We start from the raw sequence: 17,843 nt of genomic DNA, 5'->3' as shown, positions 1-17,843 counted from the left end.
CCTTCCCTCTAATTCTCAGGTTAGCTTCAATTACTCATCGAGGGACACTGCACATGCTCGGAGGCACGCTCACCTTTTAAGAAATTAAAAATTGGCAGTGAACCTTGGAATCCAAAGGCTCCGGATTCCAGGGTTGTTGGGAGGGCGGTCCCAGCCCCTGAAACTGCCTCCTCCTCTTTTCTCTCGCTTGCTGCAGGCCTGGTTAGAAGCAGCAGCAGCGAGATCCCTTTGGGGACGTCTAATGGGCCGATTCCATTTCAATTGGATGACGCCACTTGGGTAGCATTAAGAGCTACGGGAAAGGAAGAGAAGGGAGTAAGGGAGGAGAGGGCCGGGGGAGGGGGAGAAGTGGGGGCGGAGCTAAAAGCCCGCCCCGCCCTCCTCCTGCTCCCTCCATTCACGAGCGCGCCGGCGAGAGCGCTTACATTCACAAAAACAGCTCCACGCGCCGCAGCCGTGACCCGCCCCGGAGGAGGGTTCTTGCCTTGCTTCGGCCGGCGCGGCTTCGCTCTCTCGTAGACGGCGCTTGAGCCAACGGACGCGGCTTCTCTTTTTTGGCGTCCCTGGGATGGAAACCGCGGGAGCGCTCATCTAGCCGCCCTGGAGCCCAGTCGAGGTGAGCGCCCGCGGAAGCAGGGAGGAAGGAGGCGAGCCGTCTTTCGCGTCGTCTTTGGAAGGGAATGCGAGCGCCACTCCGTGCCAAGGGAATGCCAGCGCGGCTTGTAACGGCTTCCTTGCCCCCATCACCTGTGCCGGCGAGAGGTCCTGAGCATTTTTTTTTACCACGTGGGGCGAGGGGATGCTTCCAGGCGTTGGGGGAAGAAGCGTTGATCTTCTCTTGCCCGACGGGCAAGCTTTCGATTCCACAGAGTTCTTCGTCAGGAAGGTGGAGTAGGGCTGAGCGACCGGGTGGGAGGGGGCCGCGCCAGCTGTCGCGGCCCCAAGGAAGGGCAATTTAGCGTCGCTCTTGAGGAGCAGCACTGGGGCTCCTCTCGCCTCTTCGGGAAACAGCGGCGGCGGCTTTTGCAAGCGAAGGGTTTCTTAAAGGAGCAGCGTGGCGCCGGGCTCCTGCCTCAGCGGGACTCGACGACGGCGCTCTGACCCCTGCTCGGGCAACCGTCGAATCCTTTCTTCCGGCCTGCCCAGGGGAGTTCGGCCCTGGCATCCCTATGTCGGGGAGGCATAACGCGGCGAGGCTGGAGAGACCCAGCCAGTAAAGCGGAAAGGGGGTCTCTTTGGGGGTGGGGTAAGGACCTGGCCTCCTTGGTGTGTTGCCCCGTCTCGAGGTCGCGTTGCTTATAGTTGGACGGTGTCTTCCTTGGCAGGGTGGGGTCGCTCTTTGAATGAGGGGGTGGGCGGCAGAGTGCTGGGTTGGGAAATGGATCCCCACTCCCTTCCTTCGATGATGGGGTCAACTTGTGCGGCCTTCGCAGCTGCCAAAAGGGCTCCCCCTTTGAAAGCGGCTTCTCTCCACGGACAAGGCTCGGTTTGGGGTTTGGTAGTAACGTGTATTACTTTACTTACTTCAAAAACTGGTAAGCCAAACTGTGCTGTCTTTGGGGACCCTCCTGCTGAGTGGCGCCCTGGGCGCCTGCCCTGATCGCACCACTGCCTTTCACCATTTGCTTTCAGTCACAGTATGTTAAGGTTCTGTATAGCACGAGGTGGGCAGGCTTGTGGTATCTACTTCTGCTTTTTTTTTATTGGACCATGGAAGTCCACTGATCCAAAGACTGTGGCTATGGTGGAGTCAACTGCAAATGGTGGCTGAGGAGGGGTGTGTGTGGGAGTCAGTTACCAGCCGCAGCACATGAATTCCACATTGCAAATCGACCTCTGAGTTACTGGGGTGGAGGAATTCAAACATAGCATTCTAAAATCAAAGAGCTGCACCAAGCCCAGGGTTAAGTTGTCTGGTTTATATTCCTATTTTACAGGTGAGGAACACTGAAGCTAAAGACAAGCATTTAGCAAAATATCAGACATCCCAACATATATATATGTGTGTGTGTGTGTTCAACTTTACTTACTATAGGGAGTCAGAAACTCTTGCAAATCTACTATAAATTACTCAGGAGATCCCAGCCTACCTTCTGCCCACCCCTGCATAGCAAATCCTTGCTCTCCTAATAAGTCTTTGCCATCCATTCATTTCCTCCTGCTCATTTTGTCCAGTCGCCTTTGGTCCAAGTGCTCAAAAGCAGGAATGGTGTATGTGTGTGTGTGTGTATTAAAGGATTGAGTAGAGTCACAGATCATAAATGTTTCTATGGTTATCTAAGCTCAGAGGCGGTATACCCCTGAAAATCAAATGTTTGGGGCAGAACACAAAGGGAAGGGCCCTCGCCTCTTAGAAGCTCACAAGCCTTCAAACTCTCTGCTGCTGCGAAGGGAATGTTTAGTCAGCAGTGCTGCTTTTAAAAATCCTTATACGGAGGGGATGGAGGGTTTATACCTAGAAGACACAATGTAAGGTAGTCTTGGATGCACCAGAGAAGTGAGAATTGGGTTTTCTTTTTTGGGGTGGAGAACAGTAATTTATTTTATTTATTACATTTACATCCCGCCCTTCCTTACAGTAAGAGCCTAGGGCGGCATGATTTCCTTTGTGGCCAAAGTAGACTTGGGATACATCACTGGGATAAGAGATGTGTGGAATCAACAACCATCCCTTATATGATTATGGCAGTAGGCTGGAACAACCTGGAGGCAGGTGATATTTGAGCCAGGAAAAGTAGATGTAGGGCTTCCCTGGAGTTTGAAGGAAATAATGAACTCGTTGAGGGGAAGGGCAGTCGCTCAGTGGTAGAGTGCGTGCAGAAGGTCCCAGGTTCAATCCCTGGCACCTCCCTCCCTGCAGTTCTAGAGAGCAGTTGCTAGTCAGCGTAGACAGTACTGAGTGGGATGGACCAATAGGCTGACTTGGTATAAAGGAGCTTCCTAACTCCTAGAGGCAGCTGGAAAGGGGCAGGGAGGATCCTCTGCAAAACCTGAAGAGGGATGGATGGACAGGTGGGAGAGATCGGTGTGTTCAGATGGGTGAACCATTGAGGGTGGTGATGAAAGGATGCAAAGATGCTTGATGGGGCAAAGGGAGAGTTCTTAACAGTACCATGCCTGCAGAATTTAGACCTTGTGGGTGATGGCTGTGAAGGAAAAAGGCAAAGCAATGAAACTGGCATGCTTCCTCAGTGCGGTGGGGTGATTATTTAGATCAGGTGTGGGGGATTTTTGGCTTTCCGGACGTTGCTGAACTACAACACCCCCGTTTGCTGGGGTTGATCGGAGTTGTAGTTCAGCAACATCTGGAAAGCCAAAGGTTCCCCACACTGGGGTTAGATTAATCATAACCAGTTATTGAAAGTGTTTTCTTGGCTTATTGGACATTGCAGCATTAATATTAAACAATGCTACAAAGACTTGGCGTCTGTGTCACATATTGCAAGGGTTAAAACCTCTTTGTATACATTTATTTATTTATCTGTTCATTAGATTTATATCCCGCCCTTCCTCCCAGTAGGAGGTAGTACATGGCACTGATAAATCCTCGCAAGATAGGCAAGTAGCATTTCCTCCATATAGCAGATGAGGGGGAAAGTGGTCCAAGGGCACCTACAGTGCAGGTTTATTCAGAAATATGTCCTACAGTGCTCACTAGGGCTTGCTCTCAGTATGCATAGGACTGCAGCCTTTGAATGAAGCAAGGATTTGAATGAGGACTTTGCAGCTGGCACTCCTTAGCCCTGTGCTTCGCTGACATTCATTAATCCCAGCCTGCAAACGCAAGAGAGATGGAGATAAAAATAAATAGATCCAAATACCAAATTCTTCTTAATTGGGCCACATCCTCCTGGATGACACCAAGCTGGTACTGGGAGAGATGCTCCTGAAAAAAGAGAAAAGTGTTCTCTTGTTGAATAAGGAGGACAATCATATATGGGTATGTATTTAATTGACTCCTGTATGTGTGTGTGTTTGAATGGAAGGAAATGCTTCATGCTTAGGCTCCAACCTGTCTGTATCTGAATACTCACACACTCAAATCAATTTCAAGCTCTCTGTTTCAGGGACCCCCCCACCCGCTTGTCAGCTCCACATAAATAGACGTATTCTTTGTAAATCAAAAGCCTGGATCAGTTCTTTTGCTGGCATAACGTACTGTATCACCTTACTGTTGTTTTTTTAAGTGAAAACAGTGAATCGGGTAGCAACAAACTGCATGAACAATTTGAATGGGGCTAAATAGGTGAGGTTCCCTGGATAATTGTTTTGTCTTGGGGTTGACCAGTCATTTCAACAGGAGAATAGCCACTCCCCACTTCTTCTGACCTCTATGTGTGTGCAGGGACAATAAACTGCCAATTTCCAGCTGCCCCGTAGATCAGTGGGGGCTTGAGTTCATCTCGCATGAGGCTGCTTTGGTTGTTCTTACAACTGCAGCCCAGTCAATGGATCGACTCATCTGGACAGGTACTCGGGTGGCATGTGAAATGGCTGCAGCACCAAAGACTGCCCCCATTGCACTGGTCTATTGAAAAAAAGTGAAGCTGCCCAGGGGCTTACTGCCTGGAAGCTGCATATCCCTGCATGCAACATGCACTTGCATGCAATCTCTTATAGGTGGGATGGGCATATATATATATATATGCATGTGCCCAGGTGTTTTGTCTCGCTCTGGGGTGCGGGAGGTGGATATAGGTTTCTGGGCTGAGCCTTGGCTGGAATCGAGCCTTTGTGTCACTATCCTTAATTGTGCTTTCCACCTCACTCCACCCATTTGGTTTTGGCATTGTGATAGAGGTGTGTGACTTGCCTTTTTGCAAAAGAGTGGAGGCCGTCTTAGCCACTCTTGTCTTCTAGGCACTCCTTTGACATCCTTTTTCAATGGCTTGCTCTGTAGCGCGGCTTCCCCACTCAGCTGCTGCTGCGGCTGCCAACTCTTTTCAGTTCACCGTCTCTGCCTCTGTCCCCTTTTCCCTTTGCTGCAGTATCTATTTCAGTCCCTCCTGCCGGCTGGATTAGATTCATTGCATCCGGAATGGCAAACAATTTATTGTCATTCAATCCTTTTTCTCTCTCTTTCTACTTCCCCCTCCTGTCTCCCCACCCCCCAAGTTCTGTTTGGTGCTGGAGAATCTTGCTGGGTCCTAAAGGCTGTCCGGCCAAAACTTGAGCTTAACTGGGGTAGCTTGTAAATAATTTTTTATGGAAAAGGTGCATTTCTGGAACGTAAGATGCTGCCTTATACAGAGCCAGACCGTTGATCCATTTAGCTTAGTATTATCTTCACTGATGGGCTTTGCCAGTGATCTTTCCCTTCCCTGTCTGGAGATGCCGGCGATTGAACCAGAGACCTTCTGCATGCAAAGCATGTGCTCCACCACTGAGCTAGACCAGCTGTGCGCCGGCTATTGAAGCTCTACGCTGAGAAAAGCTGGTATTGTGCCCGCATAGATTCAAACTTGCCTTGGTGGTCTTCAGGGTTAGAAACATTGTGTGTTTCACTTTTTAACAAAAAGCGGAAGTTCTCTGGCTACCAAATGTTTTGGCTGCTATCTGTACATAAAGCACCAAGTTTCAACTTGCGCAATGTAGTTTTGTAAAATTATGGATTGGTGCTTATTGGCTCGAAGTAGTGGAGTTGCACCCATGTTCAACAAATGGCTGCCAGCTTTTTAAAATTCAGCGTCACACTTGCCTTGTGAGGTAGGCTTAGGCTGAGACCCAGGGTTTGTTCTAACATGCAGCTAGACACATTTTTGTGCAGTGTGAAATAAATGTTTGTGCAGTTGAGCATATGGGGTTTAATAAGGAGCTAGGTAGTTTCTAAAAAAGAAATAGATGAGAAAAGAGTGAAAAATAGAAAATGAAGATAAATATTGGCTCCTTTAAAATCTTCATAACCTTCTATTAATAGTATATTATGGGACTAATTACTTGACTAGTGGCACAGAGTGGTAAGCGGCGGTAACGCAGCCGAAGCTCTGCTCACGGCCGGAGTTCGATTCCAACGGAAGGAGGAAGTCGAATCTCCCGTAAAAGGGGTCGAGGTCCACTCAGCCTTCCATCCATCCATGGTTGGTAAAATGAGTACCCGGCATATGCTGGGGGGGGGGTAAAGGAAGGCCAGGGAAGCAACTGGCAATCCCATCCCATATATACGGTCTGCCTAGTAAACGTCGCAAGACGTCACCCTAAGAGTCAGAAACGACTCGCACTACAAGTGCGGGGACACCTTTACCTTTAGTTCACGGGTGGGTAGTACGCAGGCTGCTTGTGCAGCAGGGGGAAAAAAGCTTAGAATAAACCCTGCTGAGACTTAGTGATATGTCTGAAGTCACTTCGTCACCAGCCAGCCTGAGTGGAAGATCTAAGTTGTGTCTATATAAGCAAGACTCCTTCTTTGGTCTGGAAAATGACATTGGTGGTTAACTAGGTCAACCACTGCACCTCCAATCTTGAAGAGGTGCTGTGACGCTCCAGGTCAAGCAAGAATGGCTTCACTGCCCTGTGAAGCTCCCAACTTCACTGTGATAATATTTCTTGTAATTATTAATACATTTATACCTCACCTTTCCTCCATGGAGCTCAAGATGGCATATATGTTCCCCCCCCATCATTTGTCCTCACAATAACCCTGTGAGGTAGGTTGGGGTCATCCAGTGAGCTCCATGGCTGGGTGAGGATTTAGTCTAGCGCTCTAACCACTAGACCACACTGGCTCTCCAAAGCACCTGATCCCAAGTACAGACTTGTGCCGGAGTCAGGGCTTAGTTTGCCTACCTATTGCAGCTTTCTCTGTCCACACTGTGCCTTGTGGCTGGATTGCATCTCCTGTTAACAGTGCAACCCTATACATGTCTACTTAGAAGTCCCATAGAGCTCAGTGGGGCTTACGCCCAGGTAAAGGGATAGAAGGCTGCAGTCTTCACACAGGAAGCTACAAGTACACCCCCACCGCCGTCCCAGCTAGCAGTGCTTAAGTGTGGCTTAACAGGAGACACAATGCAAAAAAGGAATGGAATATACTCTGCAGTGGCCAGATCTTTCAACTTGCATTGGAAGTTGATTTATGGAAAGGTCCATTTCAGCTTTGCCTGTGACAGTGGGGTCAATCCTTCAACAGAAGAATAGCTAAAAATACCCTGAGTTTTTCAAGAAAGAACAAAGCATCCAAATTCCCAAATACACATATGGAGAGATGTACAAGGAGGACCTTGCCTCCCCGTGATGGCTGGTTTGGCTTCTGCGCTTTAGCACAACTTTCCCCAGCTTGAGTACCCTCTGGATGTTGGGGGACTGCAACTCTCATCAGCCTGAGCCAGCATGGTCAATAGTTAAATATGATGTGAGTTGTAATCCAAAGCATCTGGAGGGCTACTTTAGCACTGGGATGCTGCTGCTTCCCCCTTCTCTCTTTGTGCCCCCCCCCCAGTCTTTGGTGCTTGCTCAAGGCCCTGTAGTTAGAATGAGCCCTGTGGGCCACTGTGCCCCTCTTCTTATCTGTTTAGGAGCTCTCCCCACACGTCGCTTGCAGCTCTTTCCCGCACCATCATGGACGCACTGATGCATAGTGGGAACAGGGAATAAGAGAATATGCCTGTATCCAGTGATGTGACATGAAAAATTGCCCAGTGCTTTGCTTTTCCAGGAAGTTTTTTTCTGTTGCATGAGCAGCAATGATTGGATGCCAATTATCGATAACGCTGGGCAGCTCTGGCAACTTTGAAGCGTTGAACTGTTTACTGAATGCAAGTGACATGAAACGTGCTCCATTAGATCACTCTCCAGGGTGTCAGAAAATGTTTCTGAAGCAAATTGCCCTGGTTTGCATAGGAAAATAGTGCAGCTGAAAATCCACATTGTTAGGTCTCTGCTGCTGCTCCGTTCTTGGATTTGGAGGTGCATGGTGAAGCTGGCATCCACCTGTTTCAGCCAGCTAACCATGCTGTGCTGTTCAGCTGCATCCAGAGGATTTGCTGTTGTGAATAGCTGGGAGAGTGAAAGGCCTTGTGCTGTTTGCTGACAAACTCGGTGAGAATGAGGGGTGTGTGTGTGTGTGTGAGATGGAGAAAGCAACAATAGACTGAACGAGGAGAAATGGAGTGGAGAGATGGAGATGTAGAAAGGCTTAATAGTGGGGAAGAAAGGAAGAAGGAAAAGTGAGGTTTTGGGGTGGTCTTAGGCAATGCTCTTGGTGGGCGCCCCACTCCCTGATTGCACCCATCTCTTCATTGCTGATGCTGCCTCTGTTTGGGCCACAGTTGCACTGTCTCCAGCAGGAGAACCAAGGTGTGTGGAGGTTCCTGTCCCTTATCCTCCCATAGCTTGCTTACCTGGAGAGGGGGGAGTGAACAGGCAGCAACCACAAGGAGCAGAAGCCAAGAGGCCCTGAGCATTGTGAGCAGGCCTTGGCAGATCCCCGACAATGCCGACCCCTGACACCGGCTACCTAATGGAAAAAAGGAGTTGCAAAGAAAATTCTGAGTTAAGAACATAAATGCCAGTCTGAGATAAAGATGTAGCAAGGTGGCCCCCTTCAGTCAGTACACTGACCTCTGGATGATCTTGAGTTGTGCATCCTTGCTTTGAACCTTTTGATAAGGGTCATATCCACACTATATGCTTAAAGCACATTTAACACACACTTAACAGCACATGGTTTTCCGCAAAGAATCCTGGAGACTATAGTTTACGGCTCACAGAGCTACAATTCCCAGCACCTTTAACAAACTACAGTTCCCAGGATTCTTTGGGGGAAGTCAAGTACTATAAAAATGTGGGGTGGATATGCCCAAGGATTCAATGGAGGATAAATTGCTACTTCCATAATGCCTGTTTAAAGTTCCTGTGTGTTCTCTGGTAAGGAAACAGCCATCTGCACATGCTCAGTCACTGAAAACAAATTCTAGGACTTGGCCCTGATTCAAATAAAACTCTTGTCACTTCTCTCCCGCCAAATCACTCATCTTGTTCCAAGCTCATCTTGCCTGGAGGCTCAAAACTGTTTTCAATGAATCTGGGCTGACTGCTTTTTCATTGGCAGGAGCAACACCCAAAGTAGCTCTTGCTTTTAGCAATCAAAGGAAGATGGCTCTTGATCTTTGCTCTTCTTCAAGGTCGACCTGGCTAACAAAAATCAATCCTCCCACTGCTTTTTCTCCTCCCCCCTTCATATTGCCCAGACAGCATTTCTTACCAGCTGCCCTGGCTTCATTGACTCAGTGTGCTCACTTTCCTATATAGATGCTAGTTTGCTGACCTTAAAAAAAAAAAAAGGCCAGTCCCTTCCTCCAAAGGAGGAGAGACTCCCAAAGTTTTAGGGAAGAATTGCCAATGAGGGGCTGGTGGATTGCAACCTAAGCAAGCCCCTCCAACGCCTGTCTGGTCCCTGAGAACCTGGGATGGATGAATCTATCAATTTTGGTTTTTCTCATTTTTTCCAAGTCTTGAATTGTCTTCTGCATCAGCTTGCAACTGTCTTTTTTAAAAGGTCCTGAAAACTCACCTTTTAGTACATTTTTCCTAATATGCACAGTTTTGCATTCCGTTTTGCCTACTGTGCACATTTTTGCAAGCAGTCTCTCCTAAAGTATTGCATTTCTTATGATATTTTCACCAGTGCATGCCTTTTTGTGCACACCTTCCTCTAATGCATGCATTCTTGTACACATAATTTGAATTTAGTGACACAGTCCTCCAACCAGAGAAGTGCAAATTTGGAAGGACAGCTGTGCATCTGTTCCTGTATTTTGGAGAGTGTTAATTAGATTCACATTAAAACTTGTATCATACCAAAATTCTCCTCCGTACCTAGATGAGGGGTTCTGGACTCTGGTTATAGTAGCCCTGTTTTGTACCATACTGAGGAAGCTTCTCTCTCCCTCCTTCCATGTCTTCTGGGGGCTGTGGGGTGATTCTAAGTGGGAACTTAATTTGCAAATGGTTTGTTGAGATATTGCAAATGGAGTCATTGGCAACAGTGGTTTTTATTTAACCTTATCAGATTTTCTTCCAGAAGGGGTGAATCTCAGCTAAGTTGGGTGGAAATACGGGCTGGCAATGCAGTTTGATGACAATGGTATATAGGCATGAGGGAGAAATTTGATTCAGTTAGCATTTAGAGCTGAATCTGTCAAACACACATTTTCTGAAACAATATGATGACTGAAATGCAGCCATCCTTTGAAATTTGCATTCATCTGAATTTTGTGATGTAGTTCTCCAACCAACCAATGTTTACAAAAATGCATATGTTAGGGGGAAATGCATATATTAGGGGTGTGCATAAAAATGAATATATTAGTGAAGATGGCATTCAGAAATGCATTATATTAGGACAAGTTGCAAAAATGGGCACATAAGTTAAAACTGCCTACAAAAATGTATGTGTCAGGAGAAATTGGCACTAAGATGTTGAAGGATTTTCATGAGGACATTTGTTTTTAGAAAATCTACAGAAATGCTGCAGAAATATGGAGAACTGAATTTCAGATTGATAAAATGAGAAACTGAGAGGACCAAAGTTGACTGATCTGTGCATCCTTCATAGTGTATGGATGATGCAAAAACTTGCATGCAATGAGTATCACTGGTCCACAATAAACACTAATTTGGAAGCACCACATAAAGAGGAACAAGCTCACTCCCCCATGTGTGTGTGACAGAGTGTGTGAGTCAAGGTTGACTTTGCTGCATGGCAGCGGGGGACAGACGGACCCTGTGGCCCTCCAGATATTGCTGGACTACAGCTCCTCTCATCCTTGGCTGTGATGGCTGGGGCTGATGGGAGTTGGAGCCCGACAGCATCTGGAGAGCCACATGGTCCCATACCTGCATGGAAAATGAAAGTCTGGCTCCGCCCGAAGCAGCAAGTGAATTGGGAGGCCACACTGCTTTTCAGTGTGATCGCATTCACTGTACAAACAGTGTGCTTCAGAATCTTCTGCAGGGGCTGTTTCAGTTTGTGCATACCCCATCCTGCCTAGTGGGAGCACCCAAAGCTGTAGCTTTTTTTTTTTTGAAATTAAAAAGGTGTGTGCTTTGTAGTGCCTGGACAGGAGACGAATGGAAGCTGCCCGTCGGTTGCTTTGAGCCTTGTAATGGAAGAGGGTTTGATCAAAATATTTCAGGACGTTGACTTGCTTGTTAGTCTCCCACATGGCAAAGCTGCTGCTCCCTCCTACAGTCTGTTCTCATGGGAAAGAGAGGGATTGAATGAAATCAAAAGTGAGGATGGTGGGTTTTCTCTACCCCCTTAATAGTTACATCCACACAGTTAAAGCAACAGCTCCACCCAAAGAATCCTGGGATCTGTAGCTCTGTGAGATGTAAGCTACAGTTCTCTGGATTCTTTGGGTGAACCATGTCTGTTAAAAGTGGTATAAATGTGCTTCCATTCTCCTACCTGGGACATGGAGGTGGTGCCACTTTACCTGAAAGGGAGGATTACAGTTCTAAGTCACAGGTGATTCAGAGGCTGCCAGTATTCTGGGATAATAATGCATTTGAAAATGGCATTGTGTGTGTCAATAGAGACAATTGAAGTGGCAGCTCCAGCCAATATTTCTTCGGGAGTGCCACCTATGCCTTGCTGTTTAGATGGAAGTTCTAGCTCAGTGTTTTAGATGGGTGTCTCTCCCTTTCCTTCCTGAAAATTCCTTATCTGGGGCTGTCAGCCAGAGCAGAGAGTTCTCCATTTCTCCTCTGCCCCAACAATGTCCCACTTGGTCCTTTTCTGCTGTGATTTTAACCATGGGGTTTTGTTGGGGGGTTTGCTCCTTTTTCCTTCTCCTGCAGGATCTTCTGATGTCCCCTGTTGACCTGAGCCTTCCTCCTTCCCCAGGATGCCCCTCTCATCCAGCATCACTGAGCGCAGCCCTGACGGGACCATGGACTCCATGCCTGAGGATTTCCAGCAGGTCCTTTCCATTGACCAGATCCGAGCCATCCGTGCCACCAACGACTATGTGGAGAGGCCTGCCTCCTTCAAGCAAGCTCCCTCCCTCCCTTCTCCATCCCAGTCGCAGGCAGGCCGCAAGCAGGAGGTGGCTCTGGACCAGCTGATGTCCTCTGTCTTCCCAGACCTTCATCCCAGCCACCTGCCCCTCCAGCAGCCCCTGAGTCATTCCAGCACTGCCAGCTCCATCTCCCACAGCACCACAGCCTCGGAGCAGCGGCTTCTTGGCGGCATCACACCCTCGCGCTCGGGGCACTCTCTTGTCCGGGCGCAGCCCTGGGCAGGTGACCTAGAGCCCAAGGAGCTGCTGAAGGGAGCCGGCAAGAAGCCTCCCACCCTCCACGCCGGCCACCTCTTCATCTGCGAGGAATGCGGCCACTGCAAGTGTGCCCACTGTGCGGCAGCCCGCAGCTTGCCCTCCTGCTGGCTTTGCAACCAGCGCTGCCTCTGCTCGCCAGAGAACCTCATTGACTATGGGACCTGCCTTTGCTGCGTCAAGGGCATTTTCTACCACTGCTCCTCGGATGACGAGGACACCTGTGCTGATGACCCCTGCTCCTGTGGCCCAGGATCCTGCTGTGCCCGCTGGGTGGCCATGAGCTTCCTTTCCTTGCTCATGCCCTGCCTCTGCTGCTACTTTCCTACCTTGGGGTGCCTCAAACTTTGCCAGCGGGGCTACGATGCCATGAAGCGGCCCGGCTGTCGCTGCCAGACCCACACCAATACAGTCTGTAGGAAGATCTCCATGTCCAGCGGAGCGACTTTCCCCAAGACTTTGGACAAGCCGGTATGACTTCCTGCGGGAAGAGGGGGGAGGAAAAAACAACACCGCACCCGGCTGTTCTTTGTCATCATTGTCTTCCCCTGCTGAAATCCGCCAGCTTGGGAGCAAAGCAGCGATGGGATGGCCAGCCCGTCGGGGAAGCTCCCTTGGGATGTCGGAAGCTTGTTCTGTGATGGAGGAGGTTGCTTGTCCCTGTGTCCAAGATCAGCTTCTAGGGCTTCGCGTGTTTTCCAGCAATGGACAAGTGGAATGGGAAGCAGAGGCATGCGCGGAAGCATCATGGTCAGCGGAGCGTGGATGGGTGGGGGAGGCTGTGGCATTGCTGTGGGGGTGGCTCAGGAGTCTGACTTCCAGAATGCCTTATGAGTTACTCTTATGTGGTGGGTTCCAAAAGAAGAAGAGGAGAAACGGGTATCGCACCCAAGCACTATGAGATCCTGGGGATCAGGCCAGTGTAAAAACCCAGGGTTTCCCCCCCACCCCCATTCTCTCCTGGTGTCCGTCCTGGTGGCCTGTATTCCACTCCTTCTGCTATGCACAATTTGCAGATGTGGAGGGGCTTGCAATCACAAGGTGGGTGGGCTAAATGCATGATGGGCACACGTGGCTGCTCTCAGTGGGAAAGGATGCAAAACTGTTGAGAGTCTCCCAGAAATGTTGAGGTGAAACGTCAATAGGTTGAGGTTTTTTTTTTAAGGTTCACCGATTTAAGGTAAAGCCTTTGCACAGGAATTGGAAAACGGGAATCATGGTTCATTGTAGCAATGAAGAGGGAACGCAGTAAGGGGATCTTGCTAGCCTGAAATAAAAGGGCTTTCCTCCTAAGCTTATCCGGTACCAGATGGTGCTGCTGTGAGTCTAAGGCTAGAGGTGACTCCTTTGACTGATCATATTTGCAAGTCAGTTCTGATGTCTAACCTGCAGAAATCTGTAGCTAAAGTGTCCTTTATCTCATCCTCAGGAGTGAAGGCTTCCTTTTTAGCATGCTACGTTTTGGGGAGTGGGGGTAACAGAATCATGGCCTGCATTAGAAATCCATTGGAACATAAGAAGAGCCTGCTGGATCAGGCCAGTGGCCCATCTAGTACAACATTCTCTTCTCACAGTGGCCAACCAGATGCCCATGGGAGCCCGGCAAGCAGGACCTGAGTGCAAGAGCACTCTCCCCTCCCGCGGTTTCCAGCAACTGGTATTCAGAGTCTGGGACTTGATGGTCTTATGCACACACACCCTTTAGATGCCAATATGTATTACTTCACTGACTTTAGTCTTGCATATTATTTTACTTCAAGATGTGGTAAGCCAGTCCTGCTGCGTCTGGGCACCCTCAGTTCATTCTAGTTAGTGGGGACCTGGACTTGTCCTACATAGCCATCAGGATTAGTAGCCATTGATAGTCCAGTCTTGCAGGGCAACCGTTTTTAAAACTTAGCAGCCATGATGCAGTTTCTCTTTAGAACAGGGAGTGGTCCAAAAAATGCCCAAGGGGAAGAATGATAGCTTTCTGTGCATCAAGCATTGGTGGCTGGTGGCTCCATGTCAGTGTCAGCACCTTGGACAGCTCCATGAAACTAAAACCCACTGATTTCACTGCTTCACTGACACGAGGCCCGTGGTGACTAGTGGCTCCAAGTCTTTCGTTTTCAGCTAGTGATAGCTTCCAGTTTGGGTGGAGGATGGGATATGAGCAGTGTTATGGGTTGAGTTTGCTGTTGACTCCCCCCTGCCTAGCCAAAGCACTTTGGTCCCACTTGATCAGAGAAGGGTGATATAGGCATAACTCTTCCAGAAACCTTTGTACCATGAAGACTGACCCCCATATAGCATCTGGGAACTTGGGGAAGGGCTGTAGCCAACTAGCAGAGCACATACATTGCATGCAGAAGGTCCCAGGTTCAATTCCTCGCACTTCCAGGGAGGGCTGGGAAAGGCTCCTGTCTGAATCTCTGGGGAGCTGCTACCTGTCAGTGTAGACCAGGTGCGGGGAAGCTTTGGTCCACCAGATGTTGTTGGACTCAAACTCCCACCATCCCAAGGCCATTGACCATCTTTGCCGGGGCTGCTGGGAGTTGTAGTTCAGCAACATCTGGAGGGCCAAAGCTTCCCCATACCTGAAGTAGACAGTACTGAGCTGGCTGGACTGGTGTTCTGACTTGCTATAAAGTAATTTCCCCTGTCCCTAACTGCATTTCCTTAACACTGGGAGAAGAGATGGTAGATGTGATCATCATCTATACCTTTTCAGGCAGTGGGCAAGTCAGGGTCTCCAGGAACTTAAATGTCCACCCCGCCCTGATCCCTTATCTCAGGGGTGGGATTCCTACGGGCCTCCAGATGTTGCTTGATTACAGCTTCCATCATCCATGGCCATTGACCATGCTGATGGGGGCTGATGGAACTTGGAGTCCAACAACAGCTGGAAGGCCGGTGCCTCTCCGCCCCTACTTGTGGAACTTGTGGCGGTGACACAATGTGTGGCTCAGATGTTTTGGCTCAGATCTTTGCCCCTAAATTTGCATGGCGACCAACCTTATTTTCACACTAGTTTTGGAAATGTTGACCTAGGCCAGAGATGGGGAACTTTTTTCAGTCGGAAGGCTGCATTCCCCTGTGGACAACTTTCCAGGAGCCACATGCCAATGGTGGATGGAGCTAGATGCAAAAGTGAGCTGAGCATGTGGATGTGACTATTACCTTTGTACAGTAGGTTACATTCCAGCCATGCAAAGGCCAGAGGTTTGTACACACAACGCATACACCTTTCAGGCAAGCAAGAGGCATTATCACAGTTGAAGGACACAGTCCAGCCAGGCAAAAGCTCTAAAAGAGGGCGTGGCCTGTGGGAGAGTTCCGAGGGCCAAATAGGCCTGGAGAGTTGCATTTGACCCCCATGTATGTAGTTCCTCAACCTTGACCTAGGGACTGAAAAGGAGATGAAAACCGCTCACCCATTGCCATCCCAGGTGAGCCATGAACAGGAGAGGCCCAAGCCAGGCCTGCTGAACCTGTGCTCTGCTGCTGAGATTGCAAGCCTGTGATCTATCAGGTGGGGTTCTGCAATCCCAGGTAGGCAGCAAAAATAGCATGGGGATTGACTTGCTTGTTTGATCACACATTGTCCAGGCATGCTTTGGACCCATTAAAAGAAATGGTTGTAGGCTGGGGATGGTGCTGCTTCCTCCTGAGGGTCTTGCAGATTTTGCAGCCCATACATGCTGCCCACAGAAAACAGCCCACCACTTTCTTCCCATTGTTTTAGAAGTTGCTTTGATTCTATGTTTGTGTGTGCAATTTATACATACATGGATGCATTATGATGGCTTGGGAATACTGCAAATAATACCTTGCGATAACTTGCTCTGAACAGTGCCATATACAAGATCTGGCTTCCTGGGACATTTTTGCAAATGCCAAAGGATTGTCTGCTCTGTGCATTGTGCCAGTTTCAGGCTGCTTAGTTTATTGGAGTTCTTCCAGGCTTCCTTCCTTCTTGCACTGTCTCAAGTGGAATGTGAGATGTGTCAGAGGCTGTTTTTCTTCCAACTCTCAATTTCCCTGTCTGCACATGGCTTGGGGTTATTTCAAAGGTGGTCTCCTTTTGGGGATTTGAAAGCAGTAACAACATCCCTTATTTTCCCCCCGTAAACTTTTTTCTTACCTCCCCCCCCAAATAATCTTTGGGGGAAAAAGGAACTTCTTTTGGGGAGTGTGGTGAGAATGGGGCATAGTTTCTGCTGAGGTCAGAAGAGTGGGGCTCATAAGAATTATGCCTGATGCAGCCAAGTATGAAGATTCATTCATACTTGGCAGCAGAGTCCTTATCAGAGATCTATGTGCTCTCGTGCTTCATAGGTGCAGTTATTAGGGAAGTTAGAAGGCATCGCTTTCCACTCCTCCCTGTATCTGTGGCATGCAGTGCTGTTACACGCCTTGTTGTCTGCCGTGACAAAATTACATAACTTACATAATTAATTAATTATGTAAACTATGTAATTACATTGACATGATGTTATTCCGCTCCATTCATTTCAGTAAAGAAATGCAATGCAAATCGGGGGGGGGGGGAATGTAATCAATTGCATACTGTTTGCTGACTGAGAGCAGCAACAACAGCAAATACCAATAGTATTTGCTGGATTGATTTCCATTGAGGACATGGGATGAATGAGCAAACATTGGCAATTTCCAATCCCAGTTCCTCTAAATTCTCTGATGCCCCTAACAGCTATACAACAGGAGCCATGTGGGAGAGTGTAACGGCCTCATATCTGGTCTGTTTTCCAAAATCCCACTGGGTTGCATAATGAAAAAAGAATATTTCGGGTCTCTGAGCCCAACTCCCTGCAGTAATGCTGTCTGCACTCTCTGTCCTCCACTCCTGTCATTACAATAAGTTTTTATCCTCTGTTTGAAGGCAACAGTCTGGATGGCTTTAGCTTCTGGCAGACTGATTCCTGCCTCTAGAACACCCCTTCCATTTGAACTCCATAAGGATCTCACTACCATGGGCTTCAAAGCATTACCCTCTGTTGGATACAAAAGGCATTCTGTATAGTGTGTCCTCTAAAACTGCGTTCTCCTCCCTGAACCTTATATAAAGTGTAATACCTGCTCATAATATACCTTCTTGTGTATATATTTTTTACCACCCTCTTACCATTTTTTAAAACAAATATTTATTTGGAAGATTTATTTTAAAGTTATTAAAATGCATCCTAGCATATTTATTATAACCCTCTTGGTTGTGTGTTCTGTCTTTCTCTCGCAAATCTCATTAAACAGTTACTGAAACATTGCTGAAATTTTAAAAAAATAATTCTATGGGTGGCGTTCAAAGCCACTTCAAAGTAACTATTCAATAAAATATATATTAATTTTGAATCTCTCTCTCTTGCTCTGGTTTTTGCTGAGGGCATAGCGCTACTAGTGAAAAGGTCCCGTTATGAATCATCACCCGAGGAGGATTTATATAATTTCTTACTTATTACATTTATATTATATTTCAACTTTCCTCCGAGGAGCTCAAGGTGGCATAGAAACATGGTTCTCCCCCTTCCACATCTCATCCTTGCAACAACCCTGTGAGGTGGGTTAGGCTGA

The 17,843-nt window shown here is 48.2% G+C and overlaps 1 protein-coding gene across 3 annotated transcripts; it reads left to right on the top strand.

The window, feature by feature from the left end:
* The first annotated feature begins 442 nt into the window (after positions 1-442).
* Positions 443-17,535, top strand: SPRY3 (sprouty RTK signaling antagonist 3). Of its 3 annotated transcripts, none has more exons than XM_061598851.1 (2): positions 443-616; positions 11,800-17,535. In XM_061598851.1, exon 2 carries the CDS (start codon positions 11,847-11,849, stop codon positions 12,750-12,752), a length of 906 nt encoding a protein of 301 aa, XP_061454835.1. In that variant the 5' UTR covers positions 443-616; positions 11,800-11,846; the 3' UTR covers positions 12,753-17,535. The 3 variants fall into 3 exon arrangements, with proteins under 3 accessions (XP_061454835.1, XP_061454836.1, XP_061454837.1); XM_061598852.1 differs by having other exon boundaries at positions 443-762; XM_061598853.1 differs by lacking the exon at positions 443-616 and adding an exon at positions 2,939-3,012.
* Positions 17,536-17,843: the final 308 nt, after the last annotated feature.

The sequence above is a fragment of the Rhineura floridana genome, chromosome 16 (assembly GCF_030035675.1).
Source record: "Rhineura floridana isolate rRhiFlo1 chromosome 16, rRhiFlo1.hap2, whole genome shotgun sequence".
Classification (NCBI taxonomy): Eukaryota; Metazoa; Chordata; class Lepidosauria; order Squamata; family Rhineuridae; genus Rhineura; species Rhineura floridana.
The sequence above is the reverse complement of the archived record's forward strand: the minus strand, read 5'-3'. Positions and strand labels throughout refer to the sequence as shown.